The sequence below is a fragment of the Stenella coeruleoalba genome, assembly GCF_951394435.1.
Source record: "Stenella coeruleoalba genome assembly, chromosome: 2".
NCBI classification, from domain to species: domain Eukaryota; kingdom Metazoa; phylum Chordata; class Mammalia; order Artiodactyla; family Delphinidae; genus Stenella; species Stenella coeruleoalba.
This window is the reverse complement of record NC_137147.1, coordinates 9,822,848-9,841,350: the sequence shown is the minus strand read 5'-3', so window position 1 is coordinate 9,841,350 and position 18,503 is coordinate 9,822,848. Positions and strand designations below refer to the sequence as shown.

Sequence of the window (18,503 nt, the reverse complement as noted above, 5' to 3'; positions counted from 1 at the left end):
TTCGAGGAGGGATTTATCTCTGCCTAAGTCCCACGTGGCCCATCTGGTGTGATGTGGTGAGGTCTGGGGGAACAAGGAGAGCCTCGGAGGCCAGCTCTGCCACTTACCATGACCTTGAACAAGACAGTGAGCCTCTCTGACCCTCAGTTTCTTCATCTGTAGAATGTGCTGCATATAAGAGCAGAGCAGCTCTACTCCCAACATCACAGTGCAGCCATGAGGATTCAATGAGAAAATGCTTGAACGGCCCCTCCCAGGGAGCCAGGCTTAGAGAAGGAGCTCATAAAGGCAGCAAACATCGTCCCTGCCACCAGTGCCCTCCTCTGCTGTCCTTTAAAATCCATTTTAACACTCTGATGTGAACCTCACAGCAACTCAACATAGGTTTTGTAACCGTGATGAGGCTATTGAGGATCAGAGAGGTTTGGCAACTTCACTAAAGTCACACAGCTGGGAAGTGGTAGATTCTGAACTTGATCCAGGTCTTCAGACCCTCAGGTCTGGCATCATTCTAAGTGCTGGAAGATGTTTGTATCATTAATGGAATTTGTAGAAGTTGGAAGTCTCTAGGCAGAGAAAACTCAAGAGGATAGAGACTTATTTGGGAAACAGTCCAACTGTATCCATTATGTTATGTGAAATTGCACAGATGTGGCCATTTTGACTTAAATGGTGTAAATCTGACATGACTCAAGCCTGTTCTTTCGGTGTACATTCATCCCAGTGAGAGGCTAGATGGTGATTACTGGATTTGTGTAGGACGGGGCCGTCCTTCCACGGGACCAGCATATTTCCGCGAGAGTTCAGGGAGCTGGCTCCTTCAGGCTGGGCTCCAGCCAGGCCTCCTGACTGCAGCAGCCCTCCAGCAGGGGCTTGGAGGGCCAGAAGGAGTCACGTGACCCTTAGTGAAAAGGTCTGTTCCCGGGACAGCCTCTGACTGTGGCCCAGGGAGCTGTGGTTTTTCTCCAAAGACCACAGGGAGGGCCCTGGGGTAGGAATAAGGCAAGTGGAAATGTGGCCCCTGATACAGCTTAGCTAAGGGAGGGCAGCTGGGGCACAGGGTGTCTGCTCTAGTTTCTCTCCTATGGCCAAGGAATCATTGCGGGACTTTGCAGGGCCCTCTGCGGCACCTTGGCTGTGTGATTAGGGAAGACAAGAGGGCGTAGGCTAAGTGGTCTTGGGGGCCTGACATCCTGGGTGAGTCTGAGCAAGTGATACAGACCAAGACCTCGCTTCACTGGGGAGATGAGACCTGCTTCTAGGAGTGCTACGTTTGAGGGTCTTGGAGCAGAGATGGAGTGACAAAGGCAGAAGTATGTGTCCCCAGTCCAGCCCCATGGGAAAGGGTCCCTGGAAAAACCAACCAGAGCCTTTTGCAGGAAAGACCTGTGAGTGGTCACGGCTCAAGCCTGGCTCAGGTGACAGTGTGGGACAAGAAGAGGACCTGGTCTTCTCCTGCTGCTTGTGACGCGGCAGCCCAGTGTCCCCGTGTGAGCTGAGGGCTCTGGGAGCAGTGGCAGCCCTGCAGGGTGAGGGGCTCTCACCGGGGGTTGCAGTGAGCACCAGCGGGGTTGGGACGCTGAGCAAAGGACCTGGTGGACACTGGGTGGAGGTGGGGACCACGGGCTGGATTCTGAGCCCGTGCGATTTCCCCCTGGGGGTCCCAGAGGAGACTGGAAAGCCTGGAGGTTTTCCACAGTGACTGGGGAAGGGTCAGTAAGCTGTGGGTTTTAGCCTACATTTCATCCTGGCCTAGCACAGGGCCGGATGGTGCAAACGCTAGTAAACCGTAACGCAGTGGACCCTTGAAAGGTCACCGTGGCCTGGGTTTCACACACATCCTGGGGACGTAAAGAGAGACTCAGACGCAAGAGGCTGAGGGCTTTACACGCCACACACAAGCTTGGGCCGGGTCAGTCATGCTTTAATGCCATGGAGGAAGGGGACCTGGCCTGGAGGGGACAGCTGAACCCAGAGAGGCAGTTACTTTTGGGTGGGATTCACCACCTTTCCCATGAAGAGGGGAGTCTTGGTGTTTTTATCGTAGATGATGAAGAAGAAGGGTCTGTTGTACTCGACTTCCGGGGGAATTGACATGGGGATGGCTTCCAGAATCGTGGCCCCCGTAGCTTCTGTCCCTTTCTCATCGATGGTCAGCACAGCCTTGTGCACCGCCTGCAAAGGGGAGAGCACAGAGGTCCCATCTGAACAGAGACAGGCTGCCGGTCCCCAGCCACGCCCGGGCGCAAGGCGTGAGGAGAGCCTTGCCAAGGGAGGGGCCCGCTCTGGCCTCTCTCATCGCCTGGCCTGTCCTCCCCTCCCTGCAGGAGACACACAAGCATGGCTCTCAAGGCTTGTGTCTGACCCACGAGGGGACCCTCACCCCTTCCTGACCAGCCTCCTCAACGGCCCTGGGAAGGAACCCACCACCTCGGGAGGCGGATTTTCTTGTACTTTGTCTCCTTGGCTCCGCACTTGTTTGTAGACCAGATTCTAAACTCCTTGGGGACCAGGGCTTCGATGGGGACCTTCACACGCCTCATCCCCAGCCAGGCACTCAGCGCACAGTCAGTCACTGAACTGCAGTTGTTTCTCTGGGCACCTGTAATTCTCCTGCGTAAATGGCTTCTTTGGTCGAAATCACTCTGTAACTCAGACTCAGTGATTCAGCGGTAGCTCCTGATGTCACAGGCGCAGGGCCAAAGGTCCTTTGCAATCCCTGAGCCTAAGCCTCTCTCTGTAAATAGGGGTTTATCGGGACCCAAAGAAGGGAAGTCCCCGGCCAAGGATGAGACAGGGTGAGTGACACAACCTCAGAGGAAGTCCTTAAATAAAATGCACCAAGCATGTGAGGCCACCTGTCCCCCTCCATCATCCGACCACATTGCAATCTTGGTAGAGCGATGGCATTCCTCAAGGACCTCAGTCTGCAGGTGTGCCTGTGTCCCTCTGTCCCTTCCTCAGCCTCACCCTTGAGCTGCAGCCCCCGTGCACATTCTGACCTACAGAGGTCAAGGACACACTCACCTTGGACAGCTTCAGAGGCACTTCCTCGGTGATCCCTGAGAGGTCAGCCCCGTTGCTGAAGACCTTGGTGATGCCCAGTTTACCCAGGAGAGTTTTCAGATCGTAGGTTCCAGAAATGGACAGTTTGGGCAAGTGTAAATTCGCAGAACTGTCACGATGGTTAGAAAATAAAAAAGTTTCACAGAATTGAAAGTGTTTCCTTTTCTGGTTGCTCCTCCCACCTGGCGCCCTGTCCCCCTGCCCATGCAAGGATGTGAGGTCAGCCTTGGTCTATTCTACTGTAGTTCCTCTACACGTGGGGTCAGAGAATGCTAGAATCCCAGGGGTCCTCTTGTCCTGCAAAGCCTCTCAAATGCCACCTCCTCTGATAAGGCCTCCTGGAGGATCTAGGGTGTCCTCTGGAAGGACTGTGCACACTGCTTCCCTGCAGGGTTTGGTCACCCTTCAGACTGGGACTCCTCCGGGGCCAGGATCCCAGAGGACCAAGGGGCATGGTGGCAGGTCCTGAGTGACATCTGTTCAGTGAATGATGAGTACTTCTCTGTATTTTTGTTTTATATTGTACATGAGAAAACAGCTCCTCCGGGCATGGGCATATTTACAAATACAGAGACATGCACTAATCTGGGGCTCATGACGGTGACCAACCACACTCATCTAGTGACAGAGGATCCTGACCCAGTGTCAAACGTGTCCTGGAGTTTCCCGCTCTGGGCCTTTGCTTTTCCAGCCTCTCCGAGCAGGTTTCCCCCCTGTCTTGCCGTGGACTTTCTGTCCTGAAACTCCACACTCAGCTGCCACCTTTGCCGGGAAGCCCACCTCTTCCTTCTGGGTTTGCCCACAACATGGGTTGGCGCTGCTCTCCCTGCATGGGGCACTGGCCACTGGGAAGGGCCAGTGTCCAGGCTGGGGAGGAAGTCCTCAGGGACAGGACTTTCACTCCTCACCCCTGGGCACCGTCCCTCCCATGGAGCCCGGCTGGTACTACCTGCACGGACGCTGGCCTCTGCTGGAGGCACAAGTTCATGCACAGTGGTCATGGCCATGGGACGTTGGTCTACCCCCGCCTCCCCCTTCCGGCTGGACGTCTTGTGGCAGCTCCTGGGCTGGCCTCTGGTTTGGGAAGTCACCTTGCGTATCTCTTTTCCAGGACCTTGGCGAGAAGCTCCTTGCTGAGCTGGTCCTCCAGATGCTGCAGTTTCCCCTGGTCGGGCAGGATGAAGACGGCGGTGGCGTTCCCCACGTAGTCCATCAGCAGTACCCAGCTGGTGAGCCTGTCGCAGTAGTGGAGGTCAAACATGCCCAGGCGGTTCATCATGGGCACCTTCACGGTGGTTTCTTCATCCACGTGGAAGTCCCTCTCTGTGGTGTGCTCTTCCTCAAAGGGCTTCTCCCATTTTCCTGGAGAGAAGGGACAGCGGACATCAGCCAGGGCTGGGAGAAGGCTTAATAACAGTGGTAGAATAAAGGAGCCCTGAGCCTCCTGGTGAGCTACTTCTCTGGGGGCCTCAGCTTCACCATCTGTAAAATGGGGCTAAAACGAGCAATCAGTGTACAGAAAGGTATTCTGGGAGGATAATGCAAGACTGGAGTAGGGTCCAAAATTTCAATTTTGTAGAGGCTCATAAGTGGTAGAGGAAGGATTTGAACCTTGGTCCTTCTGACTCCAAAGGTGTCACTGTTTCCTCTACACTCGAGTTGTCAGAAGCGTGTTCCAGGAAATCATATTTCCTCTGTACACTCTGCCGAAATTTGTTTTTCTGGCTCTCTATTTTGGGAGACATTGCGTATCATACACCCCTCCCAGATAGGGATTTACAATGCATATTAGGACATTTAAGGTTCTGAAAAGTCCTGCAGAGACGATGATACTTTGACTGTTTAATCCATAGTTCCCTAACCCTATTTGATCGTGGGGAGTTTTAGCGGCCATGTGTGGAAAATTGAATAACACGTGCAGAGATGCATGGCTATATCCTATTCTGCACTGCCAGGAAAGTTAAGAACTGTTTGAGAATATTTTGGGGGTGTTTCTGTTTCAGGCTGGTTGTGCAGCCTTACCTTTAAAGAATATGTAATTCACCAGAGCAAAAACTGTGTCTTGGTCAAGATCATCTACCAGATCCACAATTTTTCCTTGGCTTCCCTTCTTTACGTAATCGTTGATCTTTTTCTTGGCCTCTTCAGCATCCCTGAAGTTGATGGAGAAGGCTTCAGAGTGGTACAGGTTCTTGACATCCTCCAGAAACTTACTCACTAGCTTCGCGCTCTCGTTGATGAACAGGCCATTGCCAGTGGTCAGCTGCAGCTTGTTGTCTGGCTGGTTGAGGGTGTGGAGAAGATGCTGGAAACCTTCGTGGATCTCAGCCTCTATTCTTGTAGTGAGGTTGAAATCTAGGCCCTCCAGGATCTCGGTGTGAGTGTCACCCTTGGTCCCCAGCGAGAGCATCGCAAAGGCTGTAGCGATGCTCACTGGGGAGAAGAAGATGTTGGTGGCATTGGACTCATGGGCCACTCGGCGGTACACGCTGAAGGCGAAGTCGACCAGGTTGGGGGCGATCTTGTGGCAGGCTGCTTCCTGGCGGTGCTCACGATCCTGCTGGGATGCGTCTGTCTCCTGGACAGCGTGTCCCTGGAGACCCTCAGCCAATGAGACGGGGACCAGGCAGCACAGGCCTGCCAGCAGGAGGAGGCCCCACGTGATGGAGGATGCCATTGTCCTGCAACAGAGAGAAGGGTACCACACCCGGGTCAGGCCACACGACGAGCCCCTCGGCCACCGATTGATGCCATGTCAAAGCAACCACAGCTTATCGAGCATCTATGTGCCGAGCACTTTCCTACATCAGCACCATTGAAAGACTCAGAACAACAGCAAAGACTTTATAGCGATTACCATACACCAAGTTCCATTCTAAGCACTTTACTGTCTTATCTCACTGCGTTCTGGTAACAGTCCCGTGAGGCAGGTCAGGCGACTATCCTGGGCTTACAGATGAGGAGACCAAGCTCCTAGAGGTTAAGTCACTTGTCCAAGGTTCCAGAGCGGTAAGGTAGCAGGACCAGAATCACAGCCCCAGATAGTCTGGGTCTGGTCCACGCTCTCGATGGTTCCACTAACATCTGCAATGACCCCGAGGTGTAAGTGCCACAGCCCCTACTTTGCAAAAGAGGAAACTGAGGCACAGGAAGTAGATGATCGCCCAGGAAGCGGGCCAGATCGGGCTCAGGGATGATTGGACCTGGAACAGCCCTAGGAGGGATTCTGCTGAACCCTGGTTTTTAATGGACAGAGAGGCTGCTGCCCTGAGTGGGAAGGATCTTGCCCAGTGACACGCAGTCAGAACACAGGAGAGCTGTGAGGGAACCCAGATGGGAGGCCGTACCCCCTTAATACTCACAGTGAACCTCAGCCCCTAGTAGATTTTCCTGAGCTAGAGGGCGGCCCTCAGAGTGAGTCCATGGCCTCAGACGCCGGAATGGGCTGCAGTCAGCTTAGCTGCTTATCTCGCTCGCCACCTGTGTCCCAGCTCTGCGCTCCGCGTGGACGTGGGTGTTAGAGGTCTGGTTCCTCCAATCAAGTGGGGTTTGCTTGGCGGGGCAGGGCTGAGGTGGGGTGGGTAAGATTCGAAAAAGCATCCCTTTTCTGTTCAGACAGACCTGGGTTCTAATCCGGGTCTCTGTCACTACCAGCTGTGTGACTTTGGCCGAGTCATTTAGTCTCTCTGGCCCTCATTGTGTCACATGTAGAAAGTAAGATTGTTGGGAGAACTTAGTGAAATAAGTCTAGACACCGAGCCTTACACTGAAGGCATCTGAGAGAGATTACATCGAGGGGAGGCTGGTAGGGGTGCAAACTAGAAGGCTTCCGAGGGTAGCTGGGAGGGAGATGAGCTCCATGGCTGGGGGGAGACAATAGGGAACGGCAAAGCTTGTGGCTGACCCAGCAAGGTCAGGCTCTATCTAGTGACAGTCAAAGTCACTGTCACCTGCCGCAACGCGGGGCCAGTTCTGCCCCACAGAGCTCCCTCTACTGCATATAGATCCCAGCCTTGGGCCACTAGGCTGAGACCTCCTAAGTACAACCTGCTCTCTTCCCAGATGGAGAAACTGAGGTCCAAGCAGAGCAGAAGGGTGCGTCTGCTGCTAACTCTCAGTCATATAACTAAAACCGTCATTTTAATAAAATACAAAGACAAAGGAGCCCTTGAACTTGGCACATGAGAACCTGAGGGGGAAAAGCTGGAAATAAGGAATGCTGGGTTTCATCTATCCCTTGGACTTTTAAAAGTTTCCTTCCAATGAAACAACACGATGAAGCACAAAACTGGCTTCTTTCCACCACCTTTCTTTCTGGCCTTCAAACCTCTAACTTATCCAAATAGAGCAGACCGCGCATTACGTAATACTTGTTTATATTTTTCTTAAACTAGCCAGTGGTTTTAGAGCTTATGATCGTGCTAAGATTAGTTCTGTATATTTCCATCGCCCTTGGATTTCTCTCCACAACTCCACTGGATTTTGCTGTGGTCCTTCATGGTTCGTGGAAACTCCCCATCTTTGCAGGGCGCAGGGATCATGAGGGATTTGGGCTTCTGCAGGGTGGGGACAGTAAATATGCTGAGTGGTCTCAGGGCCAGAGGCCGTGGCTTCTAGTCCTGACAGGGCTACTTCTGTCCACTTGGCCTTGGGCAAGCATCTTCGTGTCCTGGGGCCTCATTCTCACCAGCTGTATAAATCGAGGCAGGGGGGGATCTAAATGAGGTCCCTGTGTACCAACGCTGGATTTTTAATTAGAGGGGTATCTGGCTTTCGTGAAACAACATGGACTGAGACTTCCCAAGGGGGATGGGATGCGGTGCCCTTCCGCTGAGAGGGCTGCTGGCCTTAAGAAGGTAACAAGGCTGGTGTGGAGCTGCAGCTGGGGTGAGCACATCCCTGGCTCCCACCCAGTCCATCTGCCAGGGGGTTACATCACCTACTCTGGCTTCCTCCTTTCACAGTAAACGGCTTGAGACCAGGAAAGGGTCAGGGCCTTGCCCAGGCCACACAGTGAGTCAGCGATAAAGCTGGCTTGAGCAAGCCTTGGTTTTCCCACCACTCGAACTACAGATGGGACAGTATGTCACCAGGTCTCAGACCCTGTAAATGTCAGAGTTAGGTCCTGAGGACTCTGACGTTAACCTTGAGCCCCTGTTGGTTTCATTTTGCCTCTCAGTCTGTTCCTTACAACTTCGGGGGCCTAAGACTTCTCTCTCCTCACTCTTCTATCAAAAGCAGCACCCCACACCCCCCAAATTCTAGTGCGGGAACCAAATGGAGATGAGAACGTAAATGGTGACGTGCCCAGAGGTGTAGGGACCACATTTTAAACCAATAGAACGAAGATGTCACAGTGACACTTCTGGAATCAGGGGCAGGTCAGGGAGAGTAAAGTGAGCTGTCCCTTTGCCTAATCTCATGCCACTTCCCCCAGGACATAAAATGAGTGACCAAGAGCAACCTAGTGGGGTCCAGGGAAGCGACTGTGGCCTAAGGTCACAATCTGTTGACACTTGGCACTAAATAAGCCCAGGTGTGACCCAGCCCCGCCACTTACGGGCAAGTGGCCTTGGGCAAGTGACTTCACTTCTTTGAGCCTCGGCTTCCTGTAAAGTGGAGAAAAGAATCTCTTGAAGGGCAGACGTGAGGAACGAACAAGGCGATGGGTGGGCCGGCACTGAGCGGGTGTGGAAAGCCTCCCCGTACCTGCGCACAGGTAGGATTCAGGCTTGAGAACTGGCAGATCTCTTCCTGGCCGGTTGGCACACTACCCAGGACCAGAGAGGGGAATGCTGATGAGCAAAGAATGGCCTCTGAGTTTGGGGTATGTTCAATTCAATCCTCCAAGCAAATGGTATTTACCATCGGCCGCCTCCTTATCACCACACTGAGTAAACAGCAGGCCTTCCTTATCATTTCTTCATTTGATTTCTTCATTTTATAGATGGAGAAATTGAGGACTACAGAAGTTAAGTAAATTACGGAAAATCACAGAGCTGGTTGCTTACAGAACTGAATTTTTTTTTTTTTTTTGGCCGCACCGCACGGCCTGCGGGATCTTAGTTCCCGCGCCCCCCTGCAGTGGAAGCACGGAGTCTTAACCACTGGACCGCCAGGGAAGTCCCTACAGAACTGAATTTAATCCTAGGTATTTCGACTTCTGAGTCTGGCATTTAACCCTTCTCTGTGTATACAGCTGAAGGCAGAGGCCTTGGAACAGAAAACTCAGAGGTGGCCTGGCTAAATGAAGAGGGGCAACATCGCTCTGTGGCTAAGATCAGGGGCTACGAGGCCAGAATGCCCAAGGTCAATTCACTATCAGCTGTGTGACCTTGGACAAGTTACTCAGCCTCTCTGAACCTCAGTTTCCCAGAGCTGATAAGGGTGTACTTACCCCATGGAGCTATTATGCAAATGAAATAGGTGCAAAGTGCCAAGAACTGCCCGGCACGCAGTCAGCTCTCAGGAGGCATCAGTCGTTACTGATACTGTGAAACTTTCGGAACCCTCTCGGGGAGTCTGATTGCCTTGGCCTTGATCATCTCTGTAGGCCCCATCTCCCAAAACCAATGGTGGAAAAATCATATTGCTTCCTAAACTTCAGGGATCAAGGCTAGTGGGAGTGGAGTGGGGTCAGGAGGGCAAAGGTTATCTATCCTTTGACCAAAAGGACAGAGAGGTTGAGCAACTTTCTAGGGTCACCCAGCATGAGAGGGGGCTCAAGGCCAGCCCAGGCTTCCCATTCCCCAGCTGGTGCCTGAGGCCAGAGGGAACCATGTTGGCAGTGGACCTGGGGTCCGGAGCGGGGATTCTGGAACGAGGCGGCCTGAGCTTGAGCTTACATGGTGTGTGATTGGGAACAAGGGATGAGCCTCCCTGTCCTGGATGTCCTCGTCTGTAAAAGGGGAGCGCCATGGTAAGCACCTCAGAAGATGGCCATGGGGCTTCAGTAGAGCTGCCTGGCCAGAGCGAGGGCTCAGGAATACAGCTCAAAGCCCCCCGATGATGGTGCCCGTCCCCAGCTTCCCATCTTCTGCTGCGTACGAGGACGCCCAGAGGCCCACAGTGCACGGGGTGCCCAATTTGGTACCTCCAGGCTGAGACCTGGTGCGGTCCTGTTCTGGGCATTTCGGGAGAGGATGGAGGCCTGAGGAGCAGCTGAAACTCTGGGCTTCTGGTCTGGCTTGGCCCCCCTACCAGGTCCCTGCGTGAGCCTGGGCTTCTCACTGTCTCCCTCTGAGCCTTATTTTTCTCATCTGTAGAAGCGGAAAAAGATACACACCCGAGGAGTAGGGGAGGTGCTGAGACCTACAGAAGACAACCTACGGGAAAGACACAGAAGCTGTGCAGCAGAAACGTACTCCTTCCTCGGTCCCGGGACGCCAGAGCCAGCCCCCCGTTTCCACTTCTGCCCACAGAGGGCCAGTTTAATCACCGGGAGGTATTGGGGAGGCCCTGGACAGGCTTGGGGAGCAGGAAAGGACCCCCAGGGCTGCTGTTACTATGACAACAGGAGGCCAAGCCCCAGCCCTCTCCATCCTCCCTGCAGCCCCAGGGCCTTTCCCGGGTCGCGCAGGGACCCGGAGGCCTCTCTGGAGGCTCTTGCCAGTGGAAGGCATACTTACGATTCACTGTCCCAGGTCGGGGCTGGTGACCACAGCTGGGGAGACAGAGCCCTGTCCTTGCCTGTATTTAAGCAGTGGATCCAGAGAGACGATGTGGGAGGCTGCTGGTGAATATTAACCAAGGTCACCCCAGTTATCAGAGGAGTAAACAGGGACTAAGCTCACTGACTCGACACTGAGCCCCTGCCCACGCCGCCTGTCTGTGCTCCTCCTGGGCGGCGTGCGGCCCTCTGTTCCATATACCAAAGGGAGTCTTTGTGCCCAGCTCATAAACGACAGCATCTGTCTCCAAGCTGGGGTGGCATGTGACTCACGCCCTTCGGGATGGCATGACCCTGCTGGCCGGTGCTCCCACTTGGGAGTTCTCAGTGGCTGCCCCACTGGTAGCAAGAGCTACCATTTAGAGAGCTACCTTGAAATGCCCACTGCTGAAGATGCAGGGGGTGAGGTAGGTGATGAGTCCAATTGGCAGATGGGGAAACTGAGGCCCAGGGTGAAAGGCTGCTCATCCACCCAAAGTCACCAAGCCAGATACAAAACCTCTCTCGACTTCCCTGGAAAGAAAATGGGGCTTCACCGCTGTTGACACAGCCGCTTCAGGCTGGTCTGGGTGGCCGTGGGCAGAGGCCAGGAGGCAGAGAGTCAATCTAAGAAGAGCTGTGCAGCCTCAGGCAAGCTGCTTCACCTCTCTGAGCCACGAGGTATTTTGGTTTGCAGCGTAGGGCTTTGGAGGCCCCACTTCCTGGCACAGTTGTCAGTGATACACAAGATCACTTACGTAAAGCGCCGGGCACACACTAGGCTCTTGATCTTGGTCTGCACAGCCCTCTGTTCAGACCTTCTCTCCAGGCTTCTCCGGGCAGGAAGAGGCTCAGTTCCTGGCCAGCCTCAGGCCCACGTCTGTTTCCACTGGATGCGGCTCCCGGCAGACTAATGCGATCCACAGGCTGTTTGAATTTTCCTTGGGACTGTTGCTCCGTGCAGGAGCTCCTGCAGGCTTTTGGGGGCACTGGGGGTGCTTGGAGGTGTTGATGCAGGGTTGAGGCCAGTGGGGCCCTACTTGACCCTGATCCATTTAAAAACCCAAGGCGGTTGGCCTCACACTGTGTGCACCGCCCCACGCCCCCTTGGCACGCAGTGGATACTTATTTGTTGAGTCAGTGGACAAGCAGGTCTTTGTCCTTCTCTCATTCCCCCGGCCCCAGCTGTGGGACTCCGCCAGGTGAATAGCCTGTAGGCTCCTCTAGCTCACAGGGTCAGACCAGGGAACCCAGGGCCCCCATTCATTGGCTGTGTGATCTCAGGCAAGCTGTTTAACCTCCCCGTGCCTCAGTTTCCCCATCTGTAAAATGGGGATGGTGACAGTTCCTACCTCGCTGGGCTGCTGCAAAGACTAAATGCAGCAGTTTCAGGTAAGCTCAGGGCCCAGTGTTGGGGGCGCATGGTGAGCCCCCCGTGATGTTGTCATCCCCATGACAGTGGGTCTCGCGGGTGTCATTCTGGGTGGGCGGCTGGGGCGGAGCTATCCAGGAGCTTCCTCCCAGGACTCCTTCATTCAGTACTGTCAGTACCCCCTGTGAGGGGAGTATGTACCACCCCTCATATAGAAGCAGAAATTAGCTCAGGAAGGGGTGGACTTCCCGCTCCCATACCTCCCCACTCCCCGGTTCCACAGTCTGGCTTCAGAACTCTGACTCTTTCCCCTGAGCTGGCTGAAAGGCCATCTCCCGCAGGGCACTACATCTGCCCACAGCTTGGAGACCTAGGGTGTGGTGAGGTGAGGCCTACCCTCCATACCTTCTGGGCATTTCTTCCCCTCTCCATGCCTCAGTTTCCCCATCTGTGCAATGGCCTCCTGCCACGCCCGGCTGCCCCTCCCGGCTCTCGCACTGAATGGGCGAAGGCAAGCACCCAGGCTGTCGCCAGGTGCGACAACCCTTTCAGCCCGGTGGCTTGGGGCTGGTGGGAAGGTGCCGCCCCCTCTCCAACCCCCCTACCTTCAATTCCCAGTTCCTGCAGCGGAAGGAACTCCTCCTTCCCCTGGGGCTCCTGGCTGCAGCGTGCAGGCTGTGTGTCCCCGAGTGCAGCGCCCGGGCTCTGCCAGCACAGGAGGAAGAAAGCTCTCGGTGGCCCAGGCAGCAGGTCCGGGAGGGGCGGGGACCTGGGGCAGGAAGCTGCCTTGCACAAAACTGCCAGGAGCCGGGCAGATGACAGACTGCCCTTCACGGCCCAGGCAGTCCTGTGTGTCACCTGCTGTGCCTGCCGCGTCTGGCTGTGTGACCCAGGATCACCCAGTTTCTTTGAGCCTCTGTAGGCAGGCTGGTAGCACCTGCCAGAAAAGATTAACGGAGATGACAGATGTCATCCTTTGGCCCAGAGCCTGGCATCAGGGTCCTGGCAGGTTTCCAGGGCCACCTGTAGAGGGACGAGACCTGAGCCACCTCTGAAATGCACAAGAAGAGCCCCGCAGAGATTGAGACAGGACCGTGTGTATGGGGGAGGTGTGCGTCACAGACCCTGGCTGTGGGACGAAAAGGTGCAGGACGTCGGGGGGACTGGGCACTTGGAGGTGGAGTGAAGAAAGAGCAGTGGGGTGGAGATTGGGAGAAAGTGGGGCTCGGGGTTGGGACCTATCCCTTCTGAGGCAAGGACTCCACACTCAGTCCTTCTTGTCTCCCCATCCTCCCACTCCCCTCCCCCCTAGTATTTCATGCTGCGGAGAGCTCCTCTAGACCGGCATCCTGGGAAGGAGGGGTGGGATGATCTGGAAAAATGGGCAAGGACAGAATGCCCAGGGTGGGGGGCACCCAGTGGCCATTCTCCAGGACCCGAACCACAAGCCAAGGTGGAGGAAGTCCTGTCCACTTGGTTACTTCTGGAATTGTCCATTGTAACATCTGGACTGATCCCTGGGACTAAATATATCCTAGGAAGATGCTGTGGGCTGGCTGTGAAAAAGGGGTGTCTGGGAAGACCCTATCCCTGCATTGGCCTGCCGAGAGATGAGAGAGGGATGGAGAGACGCACGAGAGCTGAGGTGTGGGGTCTGCAGCAAGAAGGGAATGAAAGGGAAGGGTGTGCGAGGGGCCCGGGGCAAAGCAGATCAAGGACCAGAGGCCCTGATTGGTCCAGAGAGCGATAGTGAACTTCAGGGATGTTACACCTGTTGGTAGAGTTCCCCAGGAAGTGCGGAAACCAGCCTGTACTGACTGCCCCAGGCACATACACTGACATGTCACATGTATGTCCACAGTCAGATCCCCCCATACTCACTATGGGAGCCCCCCTCCAGGCACCAGCTCCCTTCTTCAGGGGTCAGTGTGGCTCAGTGGTTCAGGCATGGGCTCAGGGTCTGAGCATCTGGGTTCGACCCTCCACTCCACCATTCTCTCTGGGAGATCTTAGCCATTTCACCTCTCTCTGCCTCCGTCTCCTCATCTGTGAGATGGACGGTAAGAATGGTCACTTCTGTCAGGATTGTGAAGAGCCAGTGAGATGATAGTACATAAGACTGAGGGTGGCCTCAGGCACAGACGGACCCTAAGTCAATGCCAGCTACTTCTGAGCTTCGATGTCCTGAGCCTGGGAAACCTTTCAGATGGGTCCCAGGGGCTGAGCAGGAGAAAGACTTGGACAGCAGCACATTTGTCCAGGGACACCTCATCAGATCCAAGCTTCTGCTTATCCCCAAATGCTACCAGTCCCCTCTCCTGGGGGCTGGGCTCATTTTGCTTCCTGAGGGCACAGAGCCAGGTGTGGTTAGTGTCTTTCTGAGCACCTGTGACGGGCAGCAGGCCGAGCTGGATGAGGGGTGGTTGGAGCTGGGGTGGGGGGACGTGGATTCAGGGGAGGACCTCGTTTCAGCTCTCCCAGCCTCAGTTTCCTCCTCTGTAAAATGGGCACACTAAGAGCCTCTTTTTTCATATAGTTGTTGTGAGGCTTAAATGTAGGGATGCTAGGTGAGGTGTTTGACATCAGGCCTGCTCTGTTAGCATAACTGGCACTGTGTCTGTCTTCTCATAACTTGGTTAAATTAGTAAGGTTAGCTGCATGGTCCAGGTTTTTGAGTCCAGGAAATCGACTGAGTTTGCATCATTAGTTTGTCTCCTCCTAGCATCTTGCAACTTGCAACACCCTGGTGGACGCTTTTTCCTTCTGTGCACAACCTCTAGGGCTGCTTCCTGTGCACGGTTCAATTCTTGCTTTTTCTGGAACTATTTGACTTACTCACAGCTTCTTGTTTCACTCTTCATCCTTACCTGGAGAAAAAGAAGGCAACTCCACGCACTGTAAATGACAATAAGGTTACTAGAAGGAATAAAACACCCAGCTATTACCTCCTCCCCTACTTGTTAAAATTAGTAAAAGTAATGTTTTTATTCTCACTATTTTTTTCTACACTTTATTTCAACTTTACCCTTTTGAATGTATGGACTATTAAGGCCTTTATGGACTTTAAGCTTTTAGGAGGCTCAACCCATGCTGTTTAACGATAATTAGTATTTCCTTTTGGACAGTCAAGTGGTCACATTTTGGTCGCTAGGAGTCCCTTTAATTTATCTCTTTTCTCTTTTCAGCAGCCCTTGCTGATATCTCAGAAAGCACACACTTGTTTTCTAGCAGTGACACCACGTCCCAGACCCATCTTCTTTTTCTTCTGCCCCAAGACATGGTGTCATTGACCCTCTCTGGGACAGGAAGACAGCAGGGGTGGCAAAGGTCCTTCTGGGCACCACAGGGAGGGCCGGATGTGCAGGAGACCTTGAAGGACTTTGGGACTTGTTTTGCAGAAGTATAAACCCTGAGTGGGTGTCTCAGATAACAGAGAGCAATAGGGCTCTTCCGACTTGCCCAACATAGACCTTGGGTTGCAATGGTTCGATTTACCTTGTTGCCGTCTATCCTGTTGACTTTAAACATTTCTGTTTGCTTGGTTTTCATGAGTCTCTTGCTGCTTTCATGTTACAGTACAACCCCCCAAACTAACTCCAATGTGTGGTCTGTCACTACCCGCATCACATCATAGCTGATCCTTTGTGAGCACTTACTACCTTCCAGGCTCTGTTTTAATCCTGAGTGGTGGGTACCATTAATATTCCCTTAGTACAGATGAGGAAACTGAGGCACAGTTACCGTGATGCTGACAATGAAACCCCTCAGCCTCGCTCCCTCCTCTGCATCTGTTCATTTGTTCATGTAACTCACTAAGTATTACGTATTGATCACCTATTGGCTCAGAGTTTGTGAAGGTGAAAAGATGTGGTCTCAATTGCTCAGAAACTCATAGCCTGGTGGAGGCCCAAGCCCCTGGGAACCACAGAGGCCCTTTCAGATGTCCCAGTGAGGGAGAGGTGGAGATGGGGGATGGGTGTGAGAGAGAAACAGGAGGCAGGAGCAACAGATGAGGGTTGACATTGCGGGTAGGTGGCGGGATGCACGGGTGGACCTCAGGGTTCCCTGGAAGCCCTGCTGGAATCCACATGTCCTGACTTTCTGTTCAGTTCTCTTTCCGCCAACCCTTCCATCCCCCAGGTAGAGTCTCTCCCAACCCCCATGAAAGGAAGGAGCCAAGACTCCAAAGATAGATTCACAGCCGGCTGGCAGGCCCTGGAAAACAGGGGCATTTCACAGCATCTCTCTTTTTTTCCTCTTTTCTACCCCATCTGAGATCTGGGGCTCAGGGCCCCATCACGTCACCCCACTGTCTCCCCTCCTTCCGTGTACTAATCAGATAGCTGAGACCCAGCTTCCCCAGAGACGTTGCTTCCCCGAAAGTCCTCTCCAGTAGGGGCTGTTTATTCTCCAGCACACCTGCCATGAGAAGATCCCCACCACTGCCTCCAAACCTTTACTCCCCCAGGAATTAGGTAGCCGCCTCCCTGGACAGTCCCACCTTGCCCTAGCCTTATCCCTGACATCCACAGGCCCGTCCTGCATCACAGGAGAAGGGCGTCTGGGCCCAGCCTGGTCTGTTCTGCATCACTCACCATCCTTGTGGATGGTACCCGCAGCCCCTGGCCCCTCCCTTCTTCTCCTTCTCATCTCCCACGACCTCCTTCACTCCTCTCCACCCACATATGACCCACCTTGACCTTCAATGTCAGGTTGGAGGCCTCTTTTATGAACCTTCATCTACAGCCCCCTCTTGGTTGCCCCTCTCCCTCTGTCCCTGACCCTAATGGACTGCCACTGTGGACACATGGAGATGGTGTGGTGTCATCTGCTTAAACCTCATGGTCCATCTCTTTGGCCCATTTCTGTCAATACCTTTGTCCTCAATAGAATAGTGTCCCCAGAGATGCCCATGTCCTAATTCCCAGGACCTGTGAATGTGTCACCTTACATGGCAAAAGGGATGTTGCAGATGTGACTAAGATTAAGGATCTTGAGATGGGAAATTACCTTGGATTATCCAGGTGAGCCTAATATAATCACAAGGGTTCTTATAAAAGAGGGGCAGAAGGGTTGGAGTCAGAGAAGCAGACATGACAATGGAAAGACAGGTCAGGGTGTCATGAGGAAGGGGCCTCGGATCCAGAGATGCAGGTGGCCTCTAGAAGCTGGAGAAAGCAAGGGAAGGAATTTTCTTCCAGAGCCTCCAGAAGGAATTTAACTCTGCTTCCACCTTGATTTTAGATTTCTGACCTCCAGGACTGTAACATAATAAATCTGTGTTGTTTTAGGCAAGTAAGTTGCGGTAATTTGTTACAGCAGCAACAGGACACTCATACAACCTTCAGCTCCCTTTGTTTTTCCTTTGCTCCCACCCAGCAAACCCTAACTCTCCATCCATCTAGTCCCCCTCTGTCCCCTCCCCTTCCCTGGTCCTGTGGACCACAGCTTGAACCCCGACACTGGTTTCTTGGTGCTGTCGCTTCCACTGCCTGACCCATCTCATTCCCCTGGGCTCATCCCAGCCTCCCCTCCATAGGGGTCGGCAAACAATGGCCCACAGGCCCGTCTGGCCTGCTGCTTGCTTTTGTACGGCCAGCAAGCCAAGAATGGCTTCTACGTGTTTCAATGCTTGAGAAAAAAAAATTAAAAGAAGCATCATATTCTGTAACACACACAAAAAATGATGTGAAATTCAGTTCTCAGCATCCACATTTTATGTTTTACTGGGACATAGCCATGCCTGTTCGTTCATTGTCCAACGCTGCTTTCATGCTCCGGGGGCAGAGTTGAGTAGTTGTGACAAAAACTGTAAGGCCTTCAAAGCCTAAAATATTTACTGTCTGACTTTCCCAGAACAAGCGTACTGATCCCTGACCGAGACCCCAGTCACGCTCACACCTCCATCTCACTGTCACATTGTCACTGGCCCGGCACTGCCTCCTAGGCTGCCAGCGTTTGCCAGGCTGCTCTCCATCTCGCGAGGGAAGCACCTTTCTCTGCCTCCTTGCATGGCTGACACTCTGTGTCCCTCCGCATCCGGGTCCAGGACAGACTCATCGATAAGCCTTCCTGATCCCCCACCTTAATGTCCTGGTGTCCCTTCTTGCCACTTCCACAGTGCTTCATCCACCTCCTTTATAACATTTATCATAATAGCCGACACTTACTGGGCAGGTCGTGTGTGCCAGACACCATTCCAAGCATTTCAGAGAGATGAACTCTTCTTATCCTCACAATATGCCTAATGAGGTGTGTACTTTTGTTACCCCCATTTTACAGATGGGGAAACTGAGGTTCATAGATGTCAAGCAGCTAGCCCCAGGTCACAGAGCTGGGAGTGGTGCAGGGGAGATTCGAACCAGGCTGTGTGACTTCAGGGCAAGGCACAAACCCCGCGGCGCAGCTCTGCCACCA

At 53.6% G+C, this 18,503-nt stretch overlaps 1 protein-coding gene and 1 long non-coding RNA gene across 3 annotated transcripts in view; one reads left to right on the top strand and one right to left on the bottom strand.

Annotated features, from left to right (window-relative positions):
- LOC307183071 overlaps positions 1 to 5,325 on the top strand; it is a 65,670-nt gene extending 60,345 nt beyond the window's left edge. Inside the window, exons 2-3 of the long non-coding RNA XR_013827347.1 lie at positions 4,178 to 4,295; positions 5,215 to 5,325. This is a non-coding gene — a long non-coding RNA (uncharacterized lncRNA). The remainder of the gene's footprint in view (positions 1 to 4,177; positions 4,296 to 5,214) is intronic.
- SERPINA1 (serpin family A member 1) lies at positions 1,910 to 12,794 on the bottom strand. 2 transcript variants are annotated; one of them, XM_079915025.1, is made up of 5 exons: positions 12,692 to 12,794; positions 5,089 to 5,747; positions 4,158 to 4,428; positions 3,028 to 3,175; positions 1,910 to 2,175 (listed from the first exon to the last, which is right to left on the bottom strand). In XM_079915025.1, the coding sequence occupies exons 2-5, from the start codon at positions 5,741 to 5,743 to the stop codon at positions 1,984 to 1,986; spliced, it is 1,266 nt and encodes a 421-aa protein (XP_079771151.1). In that variant the 5' UTR covers positions 5,744 to 5,747; positions 12,692 to 12,794; the 3' UTR covers positions 1,910 to 1,983. The 2 variants fall into 2 exon arrangements, with proteins under 2 accessions (XP_079771151.1, XP_079771150.1); XM_079915024.1 differs by lacking the exon at positions 12,692 to 12,794 and adding an exon at positions 10,695 to 10,765.
- Positions 12,795 to 18,503: the final 5,709 nt, after the last annotated feature.